This window comes from Lycium barbarum, chromosome 10, assembly GCF_019175385.1.
Source record: "Lycium barbarum isolate Lr01 chromosome 10, ASM1917538v2, whole genome shotgun sequence".
NCBI lineage: Eukaryota > Viridiplantae > Streptophyta > Magnoliopsida > Solanales > Solanaceae > Lycium > Lycium barbarum.
This window is the reverse complement of record NC_083346.1, coordinates 56,324,433-56,350,536: the sequence shown is the minus strand read 5'-3', so window position 1 is coordinate 56,350,536 and position 26,104 is coordinate 56,324,433. Positions and strand designations below refer to the sequence as shown.

Here is a 26,104-nt window from a genome sequence, read left to right as displayed (position 1 = left end):
ATCTATACAAAGCATGGATCACAAAGTATTTCCTTACACACACATGGCAAATAATCAACGCAAGAAGGATCCATACTGTCCCTTGAAGCAACAACATATTAACAATGCCACATGGGTCTTACATGCATCAAACAAAATTTAACTTAAGTGTTTCCAGAGAGGTTATGTATTTTCATGGCATGCTTTCAAAAACAACAAGAATCACTCATATGCCAATATTCACCTAACCCAAGCACCTGACATTTGAATGGTCTTTTCTATGGACTAATTTTACCTCAAGCAGGTTGTCATCCACCCGTTATCAGGAAAAGCCTCTTCTATGACTAAAAACCAAAAAAAGAAAAATCTAATGAATGACTTATGCCACTAATGAGGACCTAATAAAACTAGAAAACATAATCTTTTTGGCTTTTTCTATGTTTTTCATTTTTTTTTCTTGGGGCAATTCCAAACTTCAAGGAAAATTAAAAAAAAAATAGAACTCCTAAAAAAATCCAAAACAAAAGGAAAATTCTACGGCCTAAACATCCTCTATCTTGTGACGTACCTCCCACCCAAAACTTCATTTCATGCAATGCCCTTAATGCATATGAAAAATAAATAAAACGTAGAGTAAGGCGAGAGATACTCCCTGGGACCCACTAGGGCCTAGTCGTCCTCTTCAATGTCATCAGCAGCCTTGCCATCAAACGGCTCGACTTCTCCTGCTCCTTCCTCATCGTCACCCTGTATGTGCGACTCCACCTCTTCTCTAGCTGCCAAGTCCGCCTCTATCAAATCAGTTTAGTTCACTTCCTCATCAGCAGAGAACTTGGCCTGATAACCCATAAGAGCTCGAGAGTATGGTGTATGTGGGATCATAGAAAACACACTCGAGAAATCCATGTTAAACTGCTCACCAGCAACAATTGCGATCTTATAAAGTTGGACCAATTTGATACGCTCTAATTACACCTATGAGTGGTGTAAAGCGGTCGTTGTCAAATATAATAACCCAAACAAGGTTGGGGTCGAATCCCACAGGGAATATGGAGAGAAAAAGGTACTAATTGTATGCGATACTAGTCTTTAAAGGCTTTAATTATATTCCGAATAGTTTGAAATATCTGTTGTGTAATGTAATTGAATACTTTGACTTGAATTGTACTTAAGGCGAGAGAGAGACTAAGGTTGTGTTCCCCACTTTGATTAGATATTATGCTTCAGGTTTCAATGTGATATACTTCTAATGCTTGTTCTAAGAGTATGCACTTGATCTCTTAAGGACTTCCTAATGTTTCCCAACAGTAAAGCCGTATTTCCTCTTTATGATTTTTCCAAATGTGAAAGAGTTGAACTCGATGAGCGACTAATAATGCCAACTAGACTTGTTCTTATCCCTAAGTTAGTCTATTAAACGAGGGTTAACGCCCCGAGTCATTGTTATTCAATCTTACCAATACTAACTCTCTTTCCCAAGAAAGGTTGTTATAATGGCTTAGGCTAATGCTTGCAATCATTACCCAACACTAACGCACAAAGATAGAATAAATACCAACAACCATTATGCATATATCAATAGTAGAAACCCATTCACATAATACCCATCATGGGGTCCACAACCTTAGAATTAAAATTAGCTACTCATCATTTTGGTTGACAAAGAAAGCTTAAAAGTTAACATAATATACTTACAATGCTAATACAATGTGGAATGAGGGTGAAGTTGGTGCTTTAAATGCTCCAACTGCTTCACAAATATCCAAGGCTTAAAGTTAATACTCCCAAAAGATCAGAATAAATGTTAAAAACCTAACTTTAAGTATTTATAGGGCCAAAAATCACGCCAAAGTTCTGGACAAAAACACCCTTTCGCGGCATCGTTACGGACTGTAACACAAGTTACGGTCCGTCTTTCGGTTCTGTCCTTTGTCAGCTTGATATAGGTCAACCGTTACGGCTTCTTACGATGGACCGTAACACAGGTTACGGTCCGTATCTTCCAGCGGATCATGGCTTCAGTGTTCAGTGGCCAATGCGTTACGCCATGATGTTACGCCCCGTAACCTGCGTTACGGACCGTCCTTCTGGGCGTAAGATGTGACACTACTTAGGCTTCTTACTGAAAATTTCCTTTAGATTACGATACACGTTACGGCCCGTAACATGAGTTACGGACCGTCCCTTTATAACGGCACGTATCTGGATCTTCCTCTCTAGGTACGGATCACGTTACGATCCGTAACTCGAGTTACGGACCGTCCTTTTGCTCCAAGTTGTCAGTTTTTCAGCATTTCTTATCATTTCCGTTCCTCAGTCAACCAACCCTACAAAACACCAAAATAACATAAGAAACGATGTAAAAACACTAAAAAACAAGTAACACTTCTAGTGAAAAAGACATAAAATGTGCCAAAATTCACGGCACATCAACACCGCCAACTTAAGATTTTTCTTGTCCTCAAGCAACTACAACAAGACTCACTACTAACACCCGACATCTAGCAAAATAAGAATGCCTACGGTGGTTTTGGCATGTATTTCTAACGCAGACTCTTCAATCCAAGAAACATATTGAGCTCTTATCCACGTTCTATTTGTGACACAAGACACACATTTTAGAACAATTGCAATTCACTATGCAACCTCAATTAATGACACAATCATAGTATGTGAGTCTCTATGCACATGAACTTCAACTTCCGGAAAGCCAGTTTACTTCGCAATCTACAATCCTTACGCCCTCACATAGACCAAATAATGTCCCAACTCACATATTTACAAAATAAATGGGACAGGAAACTAAATAGACAGAAGGACACTGACACTCACAAAGAAATTTGCATACCATACTTGCACATACCATAGGCTTGCCTTTATTTTCCATGCCTTCAACTTTGAACAGTTCGACTGTGTTCACATTAGGACTTTTGAGGCTTGTAACATTGTCTTAGGGACGGGTAGGATAAATATTTGGATAGTGGTGACTCACCCTCTTTGACACTTCATTTTGAATTCATTCACCTTTCTTTCTTTTATTGTTGACCCTACAGCTCCGGCGTGGATTTATTTAGAACTTATATATCTATATACACACACACACACATATATATATATATATATACACCATTTTTTTTATTTTCATATCTATTCTAACCACACCGAATCATGCCCCACAATACTCACGATCACCTCTAACAGGCCTTTGGCCTCATTTTCCGCATCTTTAACTTATCACCCCCAACTTAGGCTTTTAGCCTCATTTTTCGCATCTTTCGCTTATCACCCCCAACTTCGGGTTTTAGCCTCTTTTGTCATTCTTTAGTGTCAAGGAGGGACTTGGTGCCAAATGGGTTTATTCACAGAAGGGTTGTAGGTTAGTTAATGGCTAATCAAAGAAAAAGTCTATAGGCTCAAAATGGCAGACTAGGGATCATTTTCTATATAGGCTAGGCTCATTTAAGATAAATAGGCTCTGGAGTCAATACAAAGAAATCCTAAGATCACTTCACAATCAAACTCTCCTTCGAATTCACGCACGACCAACCGGGCAAGTTCTAGATTACAAGCATCATACACAAATAGAAACTAAGAACTCACAACACAATGGCATAAGGATTGTTTTAATACTCTGACTTGATTTCCGTTTGAAGGTTTCACACACATGGACACCCTTTATTTGCAATGTCATTAAAAGAACCATACATGTCAATATCAACAATCCATTCTTGATGTACATCACAAATTATTTTTCGGAGGGATATCATTGACTGGTAAAACACTTTTAGATATGCCAGAAAACACGGACCACCACCACTTAAGTCATCCTTACTTTACTTTTAACTAAACATCCTAAACATGCCAGGTTCAACATAAAATAACACTCTTCGGGAAAAGAACACATGGCAAAGAACAGCCGAAGAGGGTCCTAAACACATACTTAATATCACAATTTGAGATAAAAAGAATACCAACAAAAACAAAAACAATACCAAACAATATCTGATACCAAAACAATACCAACAATACCAGCAATTACCCTACACCCCCAACTTAGAAACATGCATTGCAATCAAGGCATCTATATAATCTATCAATAAAATGTAGGGCCACCCTGGAGCGCACTAGGTGCTTGGATCTGCTGCAGCATCATGAGGTTGGATAACCTCGGAGGTAGGAGCAATGGTGGTATCAGGCTTGCCAACACTAGAAGTCCCAGTCTCAGTGGATGGAGCAGAAGTATGGTGAGCCGGCTCAATGGGATGGGCTGAGCTAGAAGTCCCTCCAGTGGTGTCAGAACTCAGCCGGGACTCATGTCGGATCTTCTTCAATGTTCGCCGCTCCTCCTCCTCATTCTGTGGGTGCATGGCATCAAACGGATCAAGACTCTTGAGAATGGTATCAAGGTTTTCATCATCTAGCGTGACTCTCTTGCGCTTACCTTTAGCCAAAGAGTGGGTATCCTCTTCTAACTCCTCCTCCTGCTCCTCATCGACAGTTTCCTCGATCTCATCATCCCCAAGTAGACTTTGAACCTGCTGATATAAGCTCTGTACCAACTCTGTGTGTACTTTCAGAATTTGGTCTGTCACAACAGCCACTTCCTGTGCCTTCAATTTCTGCACATCATCCTTTAGTGTCTGCAACTCACTCCGAACAGTCCCCAATTCTACAGTGGGGTGTGTCTTAGTCAACTACGTTATTCTGTTGTCAATACCATCTATCCGAGAGTGGATCTGTAGGTGGTCATCAGCCATCTGTTCTGTTATCGGCCTTAACGCTGCATCAATAGCCTTTTTTGTGTACAATTTCAGCTCGGTCATGATCTGCTTGACCTGCCTATCTGTTCTATCTGCTTGCAGGACCACTGCCCCAAAATTCTCTCGGTTGAAAATCATCTTTCACGCATGTTCGGGTGGGACTCCCGGTATGGGCTGATCCGGTGCTGGGCTCGCTCCAGTGGAAGAGGTGGGACCACCCGAAGTAGGTGGAGCTGGAGCTGGCATGGGCTGTAAAGCATAGTCAGCCGGTGGAGCCTTAAAATCTCTGGGCTGACCCGCAGCAGTTGCCTCAGCACCCATGATATCTAAGGGTAGAACATCTGATCTCGTTGGCCCCTCCGACACATCAAGAGACGAGGCTGATGGCATTGTACCTTGGCCCAACACATCATCTCTGCCCTTTGTGATGTCATAGATACTCCTGGCGATCACACTGTGGTCAATAAAGGGGAGGGGTTCTGGTTCCTAGTACAGGCATAAGAACGTGAGCAAACATGGATGAATCAGGGAAGTGGCTGGTTGTGTGGCTCTCCCCGAAGATCTGCTGCTACCAGTCTTTCGATGTTGATCTTATACCTCGACATAAGGGCAACCACAAGAATAGCTCTGTCCGGGCTCAAATAATTATCTACCTAGGTAGGACGGACGCGGAACAGAACAATCTGCCACCAAAACTTTGCCTCATGTGTGAGGGCATTTTTCCAAATCCTCGTAGTGGCTGTCAACTTTGGCACTATTGCCCATTCGGGATCTGCCGACCGTGCAATCACTGAGGCCACCCATTTTTTGACTGAGATTATATCTTTCTGTGAAATTTTGTAGACAAACTCTCCTTCTTCCGCCGCTGTAGGCGCAATATAATCCTCCTCGAATAGTACTTTATTGATGGCCATCGGAGAAACATCAATCTTCTTTTTGCGCACTACTACCTCATTCATGGCCTGCACTTGAGTTGCGCGCTGCCTTTTTTTCTGTGCTTTGAATACAACAGCCCCATAAGAAGCGTAGAATTCCCGAACAAGAGCCGGGATGTAGGACCCCACAGAGTTTTTCAAAAACTCTAACTTGTGGAAGCGGAGAGTGTCACGGATGCTCGGATATCCATCGAAACCATCGAAGCTGACGTTCCATTCCTCGAAAATACTTCTCTTTGGGCCCTGCCGCTCATGCTTTGCTAGCTCACACCCTTTGTTGTATATTTCTTCAGACCCCTTCACAGAAAATCGGAGGTCCTGCTCATATACAACCCTCATCCGGATGTCAGTCTCTCTTCTTTCCTGCTCGCGCTCTTGTTCGCGCTCCTCCGCAGTAGGCTGTCTAATGGGTGGTTGTGGTGGTGTGACAGCCTCCTTGGGTCTACTATGTCTTGACGAACTAGAAGAACCCTCCTCATCAGATGAGGAGGAACTTTCAGATGGTGAGGCTGGCCTGCTAGGTGCAACGGGCTTCTTTGTAGCCCTTGTGTCTTTGAGTTGATCTTCATCACGCAACCGTGAGGTTACTTTGCTTGCACCGCGAAATTTTCCTCTGCCGGCAACCTTGGGTGCAACCTTCTTTCCTTGCCTTGGGTTACCCATACCTGATCGTGGATGATGCTTGGATGAAAACTTGAGACTAAAACAAAACAACGATGGACTTTGACGAGAAAAATCAACAACTATGGTAAGGTAATGGTAGAGAGATGGTGAGGGGGAGATAAAGAGAGGATGAGGGAGGTTATGAGGGAGAGGGGGAGTTAAAAAGAGGGAAATGTGTCGTTTGAATGGGAGTATAACCGTCGGGTGATGTATTTAAACATGCTCGACCGTTACGCTTCGAGTTACGGACCGTAACACAAGGTACGAGCCGTAACTCGTGTTACGGTCTACCAAACGACCCCGTTTTCATTTTTCATTAATGACAAGGCAATACAGCCGACGGACCGTAACTCGTGTTACGGTCCGTATTACCTAGCGTAACGGGTGCAAATTTTCCAGTGGTTGCCTAAATTGCTGTCAAGGTTACGGTCCGTAACGTGATTCGACGGTCCGTAACTCAGACCGTAACACTTTTCCCTCATCCTTCAGTGATTGCTGCATTTTTTCCATCTTGTTACGCTCCATCATACAAATCGTAACATGAGTTACGGGGCGTAACGTGGAGCGTCCTTTCATTGCAAACTTTAGCACTTACTTTCTTTTGGCCTCTTCTGTCCTCAGAATCCTACCACATCAGCAACCATCAAAAACATAAAAGAAAACAAAGGAAATAAGATATTTAAAGTACTTATAAAGCAGTAAATATGGGTTGCCTCCTACACAGCGCTTGGTTTAACGTCACGGCTCGACGTGATACCTCAATTTCCAGTTCAGGAACCGTATTTCAAACGATACCGATCAACCACTTTACCATCATCAATGCACCAATGATAGTGCTTCACTCTTTGTGCATTCACTTTAAAAGTCCTAGTGCCATCCTCAGTTTTCACCTCAATGACACTTCCATTTGGGGAAACACTTACAATTTCAAATGGACCGGACCATCGAGACTTTAGCTTGCCCGGAGAGAACTTTAGGCGCTAATTGTACAACAAGACCAAGTCCTTCGGCTGAAAATCCCTTTTGAGGATCTTCGAGTCATGATAGTATTTCATCTTTTCCTTGTACAGTGTTGCACTTTCATAGGCATTGTACCTAAATTCATCCCCCTCGTTGATTTGAAATAACCTCAGCTTTGTTGCTTCATGCCAATCCATGTTCAGCTTTTTTAATGCCCAAAGGGCCTTATGCTCAAGCTCAATAGGCAAATGACATGCCTTCCCAAATACCAACTTATACGGTGAAGTCCCAATAGGCGTTTTGAACGCTGTGCGATATGCCCATAGAGCATCATCCAACTTTTTGGACCAGTCAGTGCGATTCACATTGACCGTCTTTGCCAAGATGCTATTTATCTCTCCGTTGGAGACTTCAACCTGGCCACTCGTCTGAGGATGATATGGAGTGGCAACCCTGTAGTGCACGCCATATTTTTCAAGAAGATCAGCGAATGGTTTGTTGGAGAAATGAGAACCACCATCACTAATAATAGCTCTAGGAGTGCCAAATCTAGTAAAGATGTTCTTTTTTAGAAAGGCAATGACTCTCCTACCATCATTGTTAGGCAAGGCCACCGCCTCCACCCACTTGGAGACATAATCCACCGCAACAAGAATATATTTCAGGCCATATGAGCTCATAAAGGGCCCCATAAAATCAATGCCCCACACATCAAAGAGCTCTACCTCAAGCACAAAATTCATTGGTGTTTCATGCTTCAAGCCTATTATGCCCTGGCGCTGGCATTTATCACAAGAACGTGCCAACATATTTGCATCACAATAGATGGCTGGCCAATAGTAGCCACACTCTAGCACCTTGGCTGCAGATCTATTTCCACTGTGATGCCCACCAACCGGAGAATCATGACAAGCTTTCAAAATATCCATCACCTCAGATTCAGCCACACATCTTCTGATCATATCATCTGCACAAGTCCTGAATAAGTAAGGCTCATCCCAATAATATTGTCGGCAATCTCTCAAGAATTTCTTCTTTTGATATGCCTTCAAATCTTCAGGAACAATGCCAGTTACCAAATAATTGGCAATATCGGCATACCATGGTGCCACATCACTGGAGACTGCCAAGATTCTTTCATCCGGAAAAGTATCATCAATATCCAGCACATCAATCGGTCTCTCTGCTGCTTCAAGTCCGGAGAGATGGTCAGCCACTTGATTTTCTGACCCTTTTCGGTCTTTGACTTCAAAGTCAAATTCGTGTAGCAATAACACCCATCTTATCAACCGAGGCTTAGCATCCTTTTTAGCCATTAAGTACAGCAGGGCAGCATGGTCAGTGTGAACCACTACCTTGGCACCTAATAAATTAGCCCGAAACTTTTCAAAGGCATAAACAATAGCAAGTAGCTCCTGCTCTGTTACTGTATAGTTCAATTGAGCTCCATTTAGTGTTTTGCTGGCATAATAAATTGGGTGCAAGATTTTGTTGAGCCGCTGACCAAGCACAGCGCCAATTGCAAGACCACTGGCATCACACATTAATTCAAAGGACAACGACCAATCCGGGGACACAACAATAGGGGCTGAGGTTAATTTTAACTTCAACTCGTCGAAAGGCTTGATACACTTCTCATCAAATTTGAATTTGGACTCCTTTTCCAAGAGTTTGCACATTGGATTTGCAATTTTGGAGAAGTTTTTGATAAATCTTCTATAGAATCCGGCATGCCCCAAGAAACTCCGAACCCTTTTTACTGAGATGGGTGGAAGGAGTTTTGAAATTACATCGATTTTGGCTTGGTCAACCACAATCCCTCTTTCGGAAATCTTATGGCCAAGGACAATTCCCTCCTTTACCATAAAATGACACTTTTCCTAGTAGAGAACGAGGTTTGTCTCCTCACACCTTTGTAGCACCCAATCAAGATAGTCTAAACATTCATCGAATGAATCTCCCACAATAGAGAAGTCATCCATGAAAACTTCAAGAAAGTTTTCAACCATGTCAGAGAATATGGACATCATGCATCGATGAAAAGTAGCTAGGGCATTGTAAAGACCAAATGACATTCGGCTGAAAGCGAATGTCCCATAGGGACAAGTTAAAGTAGTCTTTTCTTGGTCTTCTAATGCAATGTTGATTTGGTTGTAACCTGAGTACCCATCCAAGAAACAATAATAAGACCTTCCAGCTAGCCGATCAAGCATTTGATCAATAAAAGGTAACGGGAAGTGATCCTTGCAAGATGCAGTGTTCAACTTTCTGTAGTCCATACACACTCTCCAACCGGTGACAGTTCTTGTAGGAATCAACTCATTTTTAGAATTAGGGACAACAGTGATGCCCCCTTTCTTTGGCACACATTGGATTGGACTTACCCATGGACTGTTGACAATCGGGTAAACCACCCCAGCATCTAGCCACTTAATAATCTCTTTCTTTACCACCTCTTGCATCGGTGGATTCAATCTTCTCTGATGCTCAACACTTGGTGAACTTTCCTCTTCCAACTGAATTCGGTGCTCACAAATTCCGGAGGGAATCCCATGAATGTCTGCAATAGTCCAACCCAAAGCTCTCAAATGATACCTCAAAACTGCGATGAGTCTATGAGTTTGGCCCTCATTCAGAAGTGATGACACAATAACTGGGAGAGTGGCATTTGCTCCAGGAAACTCATATCTAAGATAGGATGGAAGTTGCTTAAGCTCCAACTTCGGTGGCTCAATAATTGACGGTTTTGCTGGAGGAGTTGTTCGCTTTTATAAATCAAGAGACAATTTCTTGGGCTCATAAGAGTAGCACCCCAGACCGGTGAGTGAATTCACCGTCTTAATATATCCCTTCATTTCTTCTGCATCAAAATTGACCAAGATGGTCGATAATGCTTCACCCAAGTATTCTTCCTCTATCTTGAATTCTACCGCTTCATCCACCACATCAAAAGAATTAATGACTGAAATACTTTGATAAAGACTAGGAAATTTCATACCCTTGCTGGCGTGAAAAGTTACCTCCTCGTCGTTAACCCGGAACTTGATTTCATTCTTTTCTGAATCCATAAGAGCCCTCCTTGTAGCAAGGAAAGGTCTCCCCAGAATAATAGGAATTTCTTGATCAACAGCACAGTCAAGAATCACGAAATCTGCCGGCAGTAGGAATTCCCCAATTTGAACAAGCACATCATCAACTAACCCAACTTGGCCTTTTTATCGACCTGTCAGCCATCTGCAACCTCATGGTAGTGAGCCTTGGTATCCCTAATCCTGATCTCTTGAAAATCTCAAGGGGAATAAGATTTATGCCAGCCCTGTTATCACACAACGCCTTGGCAAAATCCTGCTGCCCTATGGTGCATGGAATGGTGAATGCTCCAGGATCTTCCCTTTTTTGCACTGTGGTCTTGGAAATAATAGCACTGACGTGATGAGTGATACCCACAGTGTCGTGTTTCAATGGCTTCTTCTTCTTTGTTAAGAGATCCTTCAAATAATTAGCAAACCCAGGCATTTCTTGGACAACGTCCATGAAAGGAATGGTCATCGTCAATTGCTTGAATTGATCATAAAATTACAAACACTTATCATTTTCTGTTTTCCTCACTAGCCTTTGAGGAAAAGGCGGTGAAGATTTGAACATTTGAGTCAAAGGGCGTAGAGCGCCAGAAAGTATTACCTTCCCCTTTTCATGTTTTTCTCCTTGTGCCTTGAGATTATCAAGATTTTGGTCCTCTTCAGCTATAATAAGGACTTCCTCCTCTTTTTTTTTCTCCACAATAACATCAGATATATCAGATTGTGCCTCTTCTTCAACAATTGGCTCAAGATCAATCACCTTTTTATCAGCACCTTGAAGTATTTTTCCACTTCGGGTGCTAATAGCAGTTACATGCTTCACAGATTTTACCCCACTACCTTTCGGATTTTGAACTATATCACTTGGTAGTTGTCCATGTTGAGGAGTATGCACTTCTCTAGAAAGGTCTCTGAATTGCGATTCAAACTTCTGAATGGCAGTTGAATAAGATAGTTGAACCTGAGACATTCCCTTTATTGTACTTTACGTTCTGTCCTGATTCATTAGCATTTCTTGCATTATACTTTTCAGCTCCGCAGAATCATTAGCAGCATTGCTAGTAGAGTTGCTAGCTGAATTGTCTCTCCACTGTTGGGAACTTGATGCTTGCCCCCTTGGTGGAATGTAGGGGTTAGAGCTCTTGTTGCCATAATTGTTGTTATTGTAATTCCCTTGATTTGGATTTCCCTGATCATTTCTGCTATAATTATTCCCTTGCAATTGGTGTTGAGGCTTTTGCCATGGGTGATGGCCCGGACCTTGATAATTTAGCCTTTGATAACCCCCTTGGGAGTTGTTGACATAATCAGCATCTTCATAATGTTGTTGCCCATTTTAGTACATCCCCTCAGGGACTTGATACATCACCTGTGGATGAGGTGGTAACTCATCAACAACATTTACCCCTTGTGCATCCTTTTCTGCCAACTTCTTTGATAATAGATCCACCGTGGTTTGTAATTGAGCAAAGGCATGATCTCTCTCGTGGTTTTCTTTTGCAATAGCAGCTAGTGATGGACTACCATAAGAGAGACTCTCACTATCAGTTGAATGCCAAGCTTGATTGTCGGTGGTGAGTTTATCAGGCAGACAGTTGATAAATGACTTGTCCATGAAGCATCCTCCCGCGACAGTATTGATAGCAATCTGATACATTGTATCTAAGCCCTTGTAGAATTTCTCGGTGAGAATAGCATCCGAAAACCCGTGAGTTGGAGATTGAGCTAGATAGTACTTGAACCGCTCCCATGCCGAATATAATTGTTCCCCCGGGAGCTGTTTGAACTCAAAGATCTTATCTTGAAGTTCAGCCTTTTTGCTCGGTGGGAACCACTTCTTCAGAAATGTATTGGCTAGCTCGCTCCAGGTATGAATAGAATTGCTGGGAAGCTTTTCATACCATTCCCTTGCTTATCCAGCTAAGGAATATTTGAAGACCCGTAATCGAAGTGCATCAGCAGAAACAACACCTTGAGATTTTTGAGCATATACGTGCAGGAAGTTCTTCAAATGTCGGAGTGGACAGTCCTCCGAAGAATTTCGAAAATAACCTTCAAGTTTTAGTAGCTGATAGATAGAACTATCAATTTTTAAAGTAGCATTTCCAATCCTAGGAGGGACCACAACAGAAGCATAATCAGCTTCATTGATGAATTCCGCAAGTATATTCTCATCTTCCTCGTCTTCTTGTGCAGGTGGGTTCACTTGGAGCCACCTTGGTTTCCTTGATTTCAATTATGTCTTCCTTCCATGTTCACCTAGTTCACCAAAACAGCAAACAAGGTGTGATGGAATAGAAAAAGTTTTAAAGAAAAGTACACAATAATCAGTAATTTCAAAACCGTATTCCCCGGCAGCGGCGCCAAAATTTGTTACGCTCAAATTACACCTATGAGTGGCGTAAAGAGGTCGTTGTCAAATATAATAACCCAAACAAGGTTGGGGTTGAATCCCACAGGGAATATCGAGAGAAAGGGGTACTAATTGTAAGCGATACTAGTCTTTAAAGGCTTTAATTCTATTCCGAATAGTTTAAAATATCTGTTGTGTAATGTAATTGAATACTTTGACTTGAATTGTACTTAATGGGAGAGAGATACTAAGGTTGTCTTCCCCACTTTGATTAGATATTATGTTTCAGGTTTCAATGTGATATACTTCTAATGGCTATTCTAAGAGTATGCACTTGTTCTCTTAAGGACTTCCTAATGTTTCCCAACAGTTAGGCGTATTTCCTCTTTATGATTTTTCCAAATGTGAAAAAGTTAAACTCGAAGAGCGACTAATAATGCCAATTACACTTGTTCTTATCCCTAAGTTAGTCTATTGAACGAGGGTTAACGCCCCGAGTCATTGTTTGTCAATCTTACCAATACTAACTCTCTTTCCCAAGAAAGGTTAGTATAATGGCTTAGGCTAATGCTTGCAATCATTACCCAATGCTAACGCACAAAGATAGAATAAATACCAACAACCATTATGAATATATCAATAGTAGAAACCCATTCACATAATACCCATCAGGTTAGAATTAAAATTAGCTACTCATCATTTTGGTTAACAAAGAAAGATTAAAAGTTAACATAATGTACTTACAATGCTAATACAATGTGGCATGAGGTGAAGTTGGTGCTTTAAATGCTCCAATCACTTCACAAATATCCAAGGCTTAAAGTTAATGCTCCCAAAAGATCAGAATAAATGTTAAAAACCTAACCAAAGTGCTGGACAAAAACACCCTTTCGCGGCATCGTTACGGATCGTAACACAGGTTACGGTCCATCCTTCGGTTTCGTCCTTTGTCAGCTTGATATAGGTCAACCGTTACGGCTTCTTGCGACGGACCGTAACATAGGTTACGGTCCATATCATAGGTTACGGTCCATATCTTCCAGCAGACCATGGCTTCAGTGTTCAATGACCAATGCATTACGCCACGATGTTACGCCCCGTAACCTGCGTTACGGACCGTCCTTCTGGGCGTAACATGTGACACTACTTAGGGTTCTTACTGGAAATTTCCTTCAGATTACGGTACACGTTACGGCCCGTAACATGAGTTACAGACTGTCATTTATAGCGGCACGTATCTGGATCTTCCTCTCTGGGTACGGATCACGTTACAGGTAACTCGAGTTACGGGCCGTCCTTTTGCTCCAAGTTGTCCGTTTTTCAGCATTTCTGATCATTTCCGTTCCTTAGTCAATCAACCCTACAAAACACCAAAATAACATAAGAAACAATGTAAAAACACTTAAAAGCAAGCAAAATTTCTAGTGAAAAGGACATAAATTTGCCGAAATTCATGGCACATCAACCAACACAGTGGACCGAGCTGATCTCTCGTCTTCAGGGTCGAGTTATTGCTTTACGGATAACTCTGGGGCCTTGACATTTGAGATGTCAAGTATATAATCCGGTGGTGCAAAGAATCTATCATACATCTTCGCCAAGGAGTCATCAAGGTTCATAAAATATGTCGTGAGTGTGTTTCCAAAGCTCAGTCTCTGGGGCTTGTTCTCGCGAACTCGCTTCATTTATTGCATCATTCAACATCCAATGTGCACGGGTTGTCCCGTCATAAGAGCGTAGATGATGTACACCCGGTCTTTTGCAACATCTGAGTAGTGCTCAAGTGGCGTGATTTGGTAATTCAACAGCTACAACCACACACAAGCCTCTTGGTTAAAGTTGCTCATCCTCAAGAACTGATGTTTTTGTATTTCCCCGCATATTAGCCCTATGAAGCTATGGAGTCAGATCTACATAACATGGATGACGACATAGGCGCCCAACTTCCCCTCAGATAAACAGATGGTGGCCAAGAATTCTCTATACACCTGAACCTGATGTTGGCGTAATACTCGAGAACTAGATCAGTATTTACTAGTCCCAACATATCAAATGCCAAAATCCACCTCATTTCTATAATCGTGTTGTACACACTGTTGAACATGCACTGTAAGAGGGTAGGATTTATCACCCGCTCATGGACATACCCCGTGAGGGGTTGAAATCTACATACCACTCCTCCCCCTCTCCATAAAAATTTAGCTCCGGCCTCGAAGTTGGAGCTCGAGGGATAGAGGTTGTCAGTTGCTTGCCCCTAGCACTGATTTGCTAATCTTTTTAGTTTTCAGGGGATTTTCCTTCCCTTTTTTTGTGCCTTAAGAGGCGGAAGTGGCGACGGACTTTCCCTTACTTTTGGTGTTAACCGTTTTGCCTGCAAAGTAACACAACACCAAATGATAAGTACAATTCAATAATCAAAGGGGGCCATGGAATGACCCCACACTTAATTCTATACATGTACTCAAGTTTAGAATGTGTGGCCCCTATCAATTTTCGGGCCCTAATCATGGTTATTTCCTCTTTTATGCACATTTGGGGTTGAACCAACCCCTCCCTTATTCAAAACTACGATACAAAAATCAAAATTCAAGAAGTCAACTAATCCTATACTACTTTAAAAACACACAAACAAACTACACAATTCATGTTTTAGGGCTTGTGCTTAGGTTTTCGTCATTCGATTCTCCCTTAAATTTTCCAATATTTCGGGCTCAAATTGATGCCCAAGGGTTCGTATAATTGCATAATAGTACATTGTTACTCAAGACTTCACAATAGCACAAATATTTGGTTCAAGCAATTTATCGAACACCTTGCAGGCATAGAATCATCCCTTTTATTTTTTAACAACAATGAAGGTTTTGAAACCCTCCCTTTTTAGTTTGGGATTCACTTTCTATCCTTAAACATCAAAAATAAGCAAATAATACCGATCCCTGCCCTGAATTCTCCCAAACCCATCAACCCTAGTTTTTCAACTTTCAAACTTCAAGAACAAGTGAAGAAAGAGAAGGAATCACTTACCTTTTGATGTTAGGATATGATTAAATCAAGTTCTTAAAGTTATATTTCATTTTAGGGGGTTGGGGAGTTGGGGTTTTCGTTCTTAGAGAGAGAGAGAGAGAGAGTTGCAGAGTTGATTTGGAAGTAAATAGGAGAAAGGGGGTTCGGTCCTCCTTTTATGTTTCCCCAAAAAAATTCGAACTGGGCCCCCACCCGCGTTGGCCCCACGTCACGGGTCCATCGCGAGAGTTTTCACTCTCTAAACATTTTCACTCAAGCGTTGATCCTGCATCGAGGGTCCAATGCATCTAGCAAACTTGGAGTAATATTTCGACTTTCTTTTCGCTTGTTTTTCATTCTCACTCCTTCCCTAGTCCTGTAACATGAACAAATGTGATGTATAACTATTGAAAAAATTGGGTTGTTGGGTTTCTCCTAGCAAGCACCTTAGTTAAGGTCGTGGCATGATACTTTTGGTATTTTTCTTATTTTCATTTTTTTCGTTCTTTTCTTTATGCTAACTTTAAGAACACGGGTTGCCTTTGGCGAAGTGCTTGATTTAATATCGTGGCACGATGCAGGCTCTTTCAAGCCTCTTCCAGTTCAATTGAGGTCTTTGGTAGATCATTGAACTCTTCGAAATAGCTTTACTCCCTGCCTATTTACCAAGAACATACGATCTGCATCCAGCGACTTCAGTTGAACCGCTCCATGCGCAGTCACACAGACTACCACAAATGGCCTAGACCACTTACTTTTCAATTTCCTGCCAAAACCTTCAGTCGGGAATTATACAACAAAGCTACTGCCCAGGCTCAAACTAACGAAGTTGAATGCTCTTATCGTGTATTCTCTTTGTCTGCTCCTTGTACATTTTCGCATTCTCATATGCATGATAGCAGAATTCATCCAACTCGTACAACTGCAACAATCTCTTTTCACCAGCTTTTACCAAGGCCAAGTTCAGCTTCTTTATTGGCCAATAAGCTCTGTGCTCAAGTTCAACCAGTAGATGGCACGCTTTACTGAAAACTAGCTTGTATGGAGATGTGTCAATATGAGTTTTGTAGGCTATTCTATTGGCCCACATATCATCATCAAGTTTCAACGACCATTCTTTCCTACTAACGCTCACAGTCTTCTCTGTGATTCTCTTGATCTCTCGATTTGACACCACCACTTGGCCACTCATCTAAGGATGATAAGCAGTCGCTACTTTTTGTTTCATTCCATACTTCAACAATAATTTATCAAAGTGCCAATTATAAAAATGTGTACCTTGGTCACTGATGATGGCTTTGGGGTCCTAAACTTCGTGAAAATATTCTTCTTTAGAAATCTCGCTCACATATTAGCATCATTGGTAGGGAGCGGAATGGCTTCCACCCACTTTGATTCATAATCGATCGGAACAAGAATGTACTTGTTCCCCTTTGATGGTATGAAGGGCCCTATGAAGTCGATCCCCCAGCAATCAAATACTTCGATCTCCAAGATGCCATTTAATGGAATTTCATACCGCTTTGAGATGTTCCCCGTACTTTTATAGCTATCACATGCCCTCACTAAAGCATGAGCATGTTTGAATAATGTCGGCCAATAGAACCCTGATTGAAGTACCTTCACAGCTATTTTGTCACTAGCGTGATATCCACCATAAGGCGATGAGTGACAACTCCTAAGAATTTCTTTGACTTCTTCTGCTGGAATACATCTCCTAATGAGCTGATCTGAGCCAACCTTTTAGAGATACGGCTTATCCCAAATGTAGAATCTACTATCATGCAGGATTCTCTTCTTCTTCTCATAATTATCATTGGGGGGTACACCTCACTCACTAGAAACTTTACCATATCTGCAAAGCGGGGTAGCTCGGCTGACTGAAGAGAAAAAAGTCACTCATCTGGGAAGGTCTACTTAATCACCACATCTTTATTAACGTGCTCTCGATATTCAAGTCTCGACAAGTGATCTGCTACTTGGTTCTCTATGCCCTTTTGATTAAGAATCTCAATATCGAACTCTTGTAGGAGCAACAACCAACGAATAAGTCCGGGCTTCACATCCTTCTTAGTGAATAAATAACGAACACTAGTGTGATCAGTATACACTATCACCTTCATCCCCACCAAATAAGATATGAATTTGTCAAAGGCGTAAACCACCGGCCATAACTCCTTCTCTATAACTGTATAGTTCATCTAGGCTGCATCAAGTGTCTCACTGGCATAATAAATGGGATGAAAGATCTTGTCCATTTTTTGACCAAGAACAGCCCCACCACAAAGTTACTTGCATCACTCATCCACACGAACTGTAGAGTCCAATCGGGTGCAATAACAATATGTGTAGTTACTAATCGTACTTTGCACCCATCAAAAGCCTTTTAGACAGTCTTCATAGAATATTAACTTCACATCTTTCTCTAGAAACTTGCACATTGGGTTCGCTACCTTAGAAAAATCCTCGATGAACCACCGATAAAAACCATCATGCCTAAAAAACTGCACACCCCCCGAAAAGACCTTGCTTGATACTTTGTGCCCAAGAACAATGCTTTCTCGAACTATGAAGTGGCACTTTTCCTAATTGAGCACTAGATTCGTTCCCTTACATCGAGCCAACACAATATCAAGATGGCTCAAGTAATCGTCAAAAGAATCCCCGAAGATCGAGAAATCATTCATGAATATATCCACTTATTTTTCCACCATATTAGTGAAAATAGCCGTCGTACATATTTGGAACGTACCTGGAGCATTGCATAATCCAAAGGGCATCCTCTGAAATGCGAAAGTGCCATATGGACATATGAAAGTGGTCTTCTCTTGATCTTCAGGTGCAATCGTAATCTGGTTGTAGCCTAAATAACCATCCAAAAACATTAATAATCATGCCTGGCCAATTGATCTAACATCTAGTCCATGAAGGGCAAAGGAAAGTGATCAACTTCTGATAATTAGTGCAAATTCTCCAACCAGTGACAGTTCTATGAGAGACTAACTCATCCTTCTCGTTTCTCACCACAATCATGCTCCTTTTCTTCGGAACATATGGGACGGGGCTAACCTATTTTCTATTTGAGATGGGGTAAATAATACAGCTATCAAGCCACTTGATCACTTCTTTCTTTAGCACCTCGTTCATGATTAGATTCAGCCTTCTCTGACTTTCGACGCTGGTCTTGCTATCCTCCTCTGACAATAGCTTATGCCTATAGAATGAGCTAGTGATGCCTCAGATGTCCGCTATGGTCCATCTAAGTGCTCGGATTCTGTCTCTCAGTACTCGCAGCACACGTTCAACCTGGACATCCGAAAATTAGCAAATAGGATTACAGGCAATGTGTTACCACTGCCCAAGAAAGAATAGTGCAGATAAGATGGTAGTGGCTTCAGCTCAAGAACCGGAGCCTCCTCAATAGATGGTTTCAACTTCTTCCATGATTCTGGTCTTTCCAACTCTTTGAATGGCGGATTGGCTCGTAAATATGCACAAGAAGTGTCAAGTATGTGAAAACACTCCTTGACTTTCTTATCTTCCACCAAGTCCTCACTATACACCAATGCTATGTTCAAAGGATCTTGAGAAGCTAGAAAGTGATCTAGCTCCGCATTTGTTAACTTGGGCTCCACAACTGTGATCATCTTCAGTTCCTCATAATGGGGCGGAAGCTTAGTAACTTTGAACACAACAAAAGTAACTTCTTTCTATCAACCGTCATTGACAGCTTCCTATCCCTAACTCGGATAACCGCATCAACAGCCGCTAAGAATCCTCTTCCCATGATGACAGGGACCTTCTTGTCTGCTTCATAACCAAGGATGATGAAATTAACAGGCAGAATTAATGGACCCACCATAACAAGAACATCTTCAGTTATACCATCGAGAAATGCTAGAGATTTGTCCGCCAATTGCAAAATGACTGTTGTTGGCCTTGGCTCACCCAACCCCAATGTTCGGAACACAGAGGTGTGCAACAGATTAATACTAGCACCTAAATCAAATGATGCTAGCCCAACCTCGATATTAGCAATAATGATAAAGATAGTGAAGCTCCCCGGATCTTTCAACTTTGGTGGAATCTTGCTCCTCACCCTAAAATTGCACTCCTCAATAAGTTCTACCATTTCAAACTCTATCCAACACCTCTTATTTGCAGCAATATCCTTGAAGTACTTAGTATATTTCAGAACTTCTTGTAAGAGTTCTACCAAGGAAATGTTGATGTGTACCTGCTTCAATATGTTAAGAAATTTTTACAGGCTGTATTTACTTTCTGTTTCTGAAGAACAATAAAGGTGGTCTAGTCACTACACTTTTGAACTTTAACGACTTTCTCAGACTTTTTTCAACTTCAGTTCTTTGAGCAGGAATAAGTTCAGCATATACCCTCTTGTTCTTTGATGACACTTCTTCTCGTTCTCAGTTCTCTGCCATTCCTCAAGGTAATTGCTTTGCATGCTTTTTTGGGATTCTTTTCCGTATCACCCAAAAGAGCACCCTGTGGTCTGACATTTTAACCAATCGCCATCTACCCGATTTGACGCTCGAGCTCATGAATAGACTTTTGAATCTCGCTTACCGCTTTGTAATTTTGTACTGAACAACTTGATGTTGAGCTAAAAACTATTTCATCATGTCTTTCACAGAATTGACAGTTTGCTGAGCTTGGGGCTTCTAATAATTATTTTTCACGTAGAAGTCCTGCTTATCGTAGTGCATATTATAATTGTTTCCGAAATAATTTCCCTGATTTCCACTACTACAATTGTGTTACCCCACATAATAGACTGCCTCTGGATTTAGAGGACAATTAGAATAATCATGAGTCATACCACAACTCTCGCATACTACTTGCTGAATAAGGTGAACTGGTTGGACCTGTTGAACATGAGGAAACGCCCTCATAATAACATTACAAAGTGTTCCACTATCGGCCCCAATAGCTAGAACATCATCTACTTGAAATACTCCAGCGGCTATCTATGGAATCCCGGAGCGGCCCGTTTCTTGATAAATCTTGAGTACCTTCAGACATTATCTCAAGGAGAGCTTCCATCTATTCATACACTTTTTGTTAAGATCTATTCCAGAGACGAAGAATTAAACAAAGCACTCAAATCATGTCTTATCCCTTCCATGAAATAGTACCCAATGATCTCCTTCAGCTGCATGTGATATGGACAGTCTCACAAATAACTCTTGCACCTCTCCCATGCTTGTGGTAGAGATTCAGAATATTTCTGAGTGAAGTTAGCAATTTTTCCTCTCAATTCCTTCATTTTCCTGGATGAGAAGAATTTCTCGATGAATTCGCTCGATAATATCTGCCACAAATTAATAGAGCCAGCAGCAATGAGAATGAAAAACAAGGCCAGATTCACATAATCGTCAGAGACATCTCTATATTGAAAATTTTAGCTCAACTTCACAAATTATATCAACTGCTTGTACGGGTCTTCATGAGGCTTACCCATGTACTGGCACGTATTCTGCACCAGCCACACTGTTCCTTCTTTTAGATCAAAGTTTCCATTGATATCAGGCTTGACAATAGCCTTAGTAGCATTTGCTAGACTAGGTCTAGGAAAATTCGACACTGGAACTCGATCTTGTTGGGCCATCCCAATGAATCTTTCAGTAACTAAGGCAACTTTCCTGTTCTCGACTTCGATATTGTCAACCAATTTGAGATCACACTCGTTGTCTGCTAGCTTTTTCTGCATGTGTAATGTCCGATCAATTTCTGGGTCAAATCCAACTAATGCTTTTCCTTGACTTCGGGTGTTTGGCATAAACGAGAGAATGCACATGAGGAGCACAAGTCAACCAAAGTACCAGAGTAAAAGCTCAAATAGAAATTAAAAAATTCAAACTAGAAAATTAGTAATTTTTCTAAGTCCTCGGCAACGGCGCCAAAAACTTGTTGCTCCTCAATACACACACAAGTATACATGGTCGTACAAGTAATATAGTATTTTAATTCTTGATATCGTACCCATAGAGACTTAGAGTTTATATTGTTCAAGTAATTCAAATTTCGTTATTACTATTCAAGAGAGTAAAAATCAATAGTTTTTGTTGTAACTAAACTACTAATTGAAAGATACAAATAAATATGATTGTTTTGTGACCGAGACAATTGTGATAAAGATTGTAAGGTTTATCATATGTGAGAAAGTTCAAGGGTCATGGATTTTGACAATCTAATTAGTCTTTTGACAATCTAATTAGTCTTTTGACAATTCTACCTATCTTTTCTCCTGGGATACTAGTTGACGTGTTAGTTATAACTTTATGAGTATCTTCGGAGTTACTCACAAGCCTCTATATTCTACTCTAAAGTCTATATCCCTATGGTCGCCATAAACTAACTAGAACGCATTTACTTCTCCGTATTCAACTAAGGAATGCTAAAGGGTATATTTCTATCCTCATTAGCAAAATGATTATATCTAATAAGACCTATTTACTCTTATTACACATGCATAGTCCCTATTCCTAGTTCAATTCACACGCCAATATTAATTAGTGATCAAATAACTAAATAATTAAGCACAAGAATAAATAAGCAACCCAAAATATGCAAATTTAATCGCATAGAAATTGCCGCCAAACCAACTATCATGTCTTTGCCACATCCATAGAATAAAGAAGTTTAGCTACTCATGATTGGAGGTGAAGAACGAGAGTTCATGAGTAATCTAGGGTTGAATGAAGAAAGAATAAAGTAAAACCTAAGAGAGAGAAATAATGACGACGTCTTACAAGTCTTAAGAATATCCCAGCACGTTGTTTACAAGGAATAAAATGTCTACTTATAGTCTAGGGTTAAAACTCAAATAAGTAGACCAAATGCCAATCAACTGGGCGACACTCGCATCGCGGGTCCAATGTAGGTGTGTGATGCAGACTTCGATTTGGCAAAGTTAAGAAATCTGATCTTCTAGAGAAAGAGGCACGATATGGGTCCAATGCGAAAGAAAGAGGCACGACGTGGGTCCAATGCGAAATTCTCTTCAGTCACCAGAAAATCCTCTAAGTGTCGCGCGATCCTCTTGTCACCTCGTGCAAATGAAATTGCCTGCAAAATCAACAAAAATTGCTCGATTTTCCATCATTTGTCCTCGTTGTACGTAAACACACAAAACATACCAACATAAGCTTGAATACAATGATTCCATCATAGAAAATGCAATTAAAGTACTAAGAACAAGAGGTAAAGTGACGTTAAATATCGATATTTGTGCCAAATATCATTTCTTCTCCTCCATGGCAAATAATTCATATATCCTCATGAGCATATTCAATCTTAATTGCTTTTCTTGAGTTAGCCGCTCATGTGTCTGTGCAAGCAAGTCCTATATTTCCTTTGCGCTTGAGCATCCTAAGATTATATTGCACTGACCTTTTCCCAGGAAACATTGTAGAATGCTTAATGCTCTTGCGTTTAGCTCCATCATTGCCACATCTTCAGTTGTGAATTCTTTTCTCGTCCTAGGTCTTTAGGTTCCATCATGCAGGGTCGTCATGGGTATGAACTTTCCTTCTGAAGTGATTATCCATAGATTGTAGTCCATACCCATTAAGTAGTCATGCATCCTATTTTTCCATACGAAGAAGTGCTTGTTTCTAAACAGTGGAGGCCTGAAGATTGACACACCTTTGCTTTGTCCTGTAGGTATTGTGACCCTCATCCTGATCTTCTCCAAGGTGTTAAACTTTAGAAGAGAACTCACTCTAATACCACATGTTTGCTTTGCACGACCTATTCCCTATCCTATGCTTATTCAATTCTCACTTATAGGATGGAACATGTAACTGTACCTATTATATGCTATTGTCGTTGTAGATAAAACTACAAGTAAGTAAATGAGACACTATATTTACCTGGAAACCACCTAGCTCAAAAGGTGATAAAAACAACGACCTATAGACCGATAAGATTTACCTCAAACATCACTATAATAGAGCTAACTGAAAATTAAGTTATAAACTCTGTAACCTTATTCCAACCACAACAGCCTTGCTACCCAACCTCTGACTAGCAAGCTATCTTCAAGTTTGACTCTAACTTGAAGTGACACCACTTGTATCTACTTTTATTCTTTTAAATAAGTTGTAAGATACACTTTGATAGCATAAACCTAATACAAGATTCTATACCTAAGAGCTAGAAATATTATTCAGTAGCATAGGTCCTTCAATCCGTCTTCTTACCGGATTCTTGAATGTGATGGATAAATCCTCTCCTCGCTAATATTGTGAATTCTCTCTTTGTGGGTACGCAAACTTCTTCTTGGAAAGACCTATATATATATATAGCCTGCGATGCTCTGTAAGTCGGTGAATACAAAACCATGTCCTAGTCGGTCAATGACATGTACGTAGGGTTTGTGCAGTACTTGGATTCTTGCCTTGTTCTGCTTCTAATATGTGTAGAAGGCTTACTAATCCCTACAAATATGGAAAGGAATCTTTCATACTTGACTGCCAAGTTTTTTCCATAATTCTGCAAATCCTAGTTGCTGTAAGACTTAATCCTGGAACATTTTCACGAACATGTTTCATCGACTTGGTTCTTCTGCCTCAGAATCTCTGCACTGTTCAAGATATAACATGTTCATATATCTATATCATCATCCCTTTCACGTTCATACTTCTGACTTCTTCTTAAGTCTTCTTTTGGTATGGATGATGGAACATGTTGACAGACTTGTTTCATTGATCATGTGTAGCTTTGTATCTGTCTTCTTCACATGCATTTATTTGTTATTGGGATAAATTACCTTCAATCTTGACTCACGCTTTGACTTATGATTTTGTTCTGGCTCTGTGATGGAACAAGTTTGCAGACCTGATTCACATGCTTTGTCTGCAAACTCTTTAGCTGAACAATTTTTTTTTTCTGAACAATGTCTTCTGAGTCTGAGTCACTTCACCTTTCCTCTTCTTCATTATCTCACCACTACTGGTTATTCATCCACTGTACTTGATGACTCCTTTGTATAGAACAGTTTGCATGCTTGTTCTATTTCTTCAATGAACTGCTTTCTTTATTTCACATATTTTATACCATCTGTGTTCATGTGCCTTTATTTGTCTCTACTGTTGTGTAATGGAGCATGTCTATGGAGCTGTTCCAAGCATCATATATCTTTCTCATAGATCATTACATCATTGCTTTGAACTCTGAAATTTTTCTAGGTCAACTCTTTATTTCTCTTCCATCATCATTGGCACTTATCTTTGCAACCATTTCATTGCCCTTAGTTCGGTTGGTGTCTGATATATCTGTGAACTTGGTTCATATTTTTGCTCTTCTGCGAAGTCTCTTTGCTCTTTCAGTTGATTTACTCATTCTAAATCTTTACTTAAATATGCTGTGATTTAAATCAAATTTAGCTTCAAGGAGAGTGGGCATTGTGATAATGTTAAATAGCCTATCTTGAATCCTGAGATGTCATCTGCTTTGACAGTGTTCTCCTGTGTGTGTATGTTTGTTTCTTGAGTGGTGTTGCCTCTATTTTTAAAATGATGATGGTTTTTTAAGGTAGTTTAAACACTATTGGATCTGTTGTTTTCCAGTTTGGTTCAATATGTACACATATGTCCTCCATGCCAAAGAAACTGATTAATTCATATGATATTATACTATCATGGTTGTCTGAGTAAAGCTGGTAGTCTCGAATAGCTAAGATATAATGAAAGATAAAATTTAGACTTTTGCATGATAAGTTGAACTGATAGGATTCATTTAGGATAAAAATGAGATGGTACATGATCACTAAGTCTTAAAAGGTTGTCACTTAGATTTGATAAGGCAAGGAGTGACTCACTTGTGGCTAGGGAAATGTTAGGAAAGACTTTGAGTTCATTTACTCAGTCTAGTACTACTGATCCTAGGCTGCTAGGGTTCCTTTTTGTTCAATCACACTCCTATGGGACCCTTTAAGGTTTCAATGAGTAGGAAAGGAGAAATACTGTGTAAAGGATAACATCTCAAAAAATGAAAATGTTGAAATATTTGTATTGGACATGTGTATTCTGCCTCTTTTTGCTAGTTTTATGTTATGTCCTATTCTTATTGTCTCTTTCATATGGAGGGTTTGAGAAGTTAGAGTCTTGTTCCCTTTATAGGACAACCTAGGTTATAGCATAGTCGTAATGAGATGCTACATGCTTAAGAGATCCTCCAAGTAGCTTTGATTCCCTTGTGTTTCTTCCCAAGCATGTTAAGGATAGGTTTGATAAGAAGATGTTACACCTCAGAAATTTCTCCGTACTTGTGTGATAAGTGGAATGATGAAAAGTTTGAGTGTATGATGTTTTGTTAAGAATGGCTAATTAAGAATTTTTGGAAATA

General features: G+C 40.5%; 2 protein-coding genes and 1 non-coding gene across 3 annotated transcripts; 1 reads left to right on the top strand and 2 right to left on the bottom strand.

Annotated features, from left to right (window-relative positions):
* The first annotated feature begins 12,080 nt into the window (after window positions 1-12,080).
* On the top strand, window positions 12,081-12,186 carry LOC132616377 (small nucleolar RNA R71). The gene has a single exon (XR_009573161.1). It is a non-coding gene; the product is annotated as a small nucleolar RNA R71 (small nucleolar RNA).
* A 5,460-nt stretch (window positions 12,187-17,646) lies between these two features.
* Window positions 17,647-19,380, bottom strand: LOC132613002 (uncharacterized). Its single transcript, XM_060327065.1, has 4 exons — window positions 19,040-19,380; window positions 18,835-18,947; window positions 18,486-18,596; window positions 17,647-17,921 (listed from the first exon to the last, which is right to left on the bottom strand). Exons 1-4 carry the CDS (start codon window positions 19,378-19,380, stop codon window positions 17,647-17,649), a joined length of 840 nt encoding a protein of 279 aa, XP_060183048.1.
* A 2-nt stretch (window positions 19,381-19,382) lies between these two features.
* On the bottom strand, window positions 19,383-20,955 carry LOC132613001 (uncharacterized). The gene is made up of 2 exons (XM_060327064.1): window positions 20,890-20,955; window positions 19,383-19,970 (listed from the first exon to the last, which is right to left on the bottom strand). Exons 1-2 carry the CDS (start codon window positions 20,953-20,955, stop codon window positions 19,383-19,385), a joined length of 654 nt encoding a protein of 217 aa, XP_060183047.1.
* Between the last annotated feature and the right edge of the window lie 5,149 nt (window positions 20,956-26,104).

Coding starts and splice junctions, on each gene's coding strand:
- LOC132613002 (XM_060327065.1), bottom strand. CDS start 19,380: ATGATCACAGTTGTGGAGCCCAAGTTAACAAATGCGGAGCTAGATCAC. Junction 18,948..19,039: donor GCTAATTTTCGGATGTCCAG/GTTGAACGTGTG, acceptor CTCATTCTATAG/GCATAAGCTATTGTCAGAGG. Junction 18,597..18,834: donor GATCAAGTGGCTTGATAGCT/GTATTATTTACC, acceptor ATGGTTATTTAG/GCTACAACCAGATTACGATT.
- LOC132613001 (XM_060327064.1), bottom strand. CDS start 20,955: ATGGGAGAGGTGCAAGAGTTATTTGTGAGACTGTCCATATCACATGCA. Junction 19,971..20,889: donor CAGCTGAAGGAGATCATTGG/GTACTATTTCAT, acceptor ATATTGAAGCAG/GTACACATCAACATTTCCTT.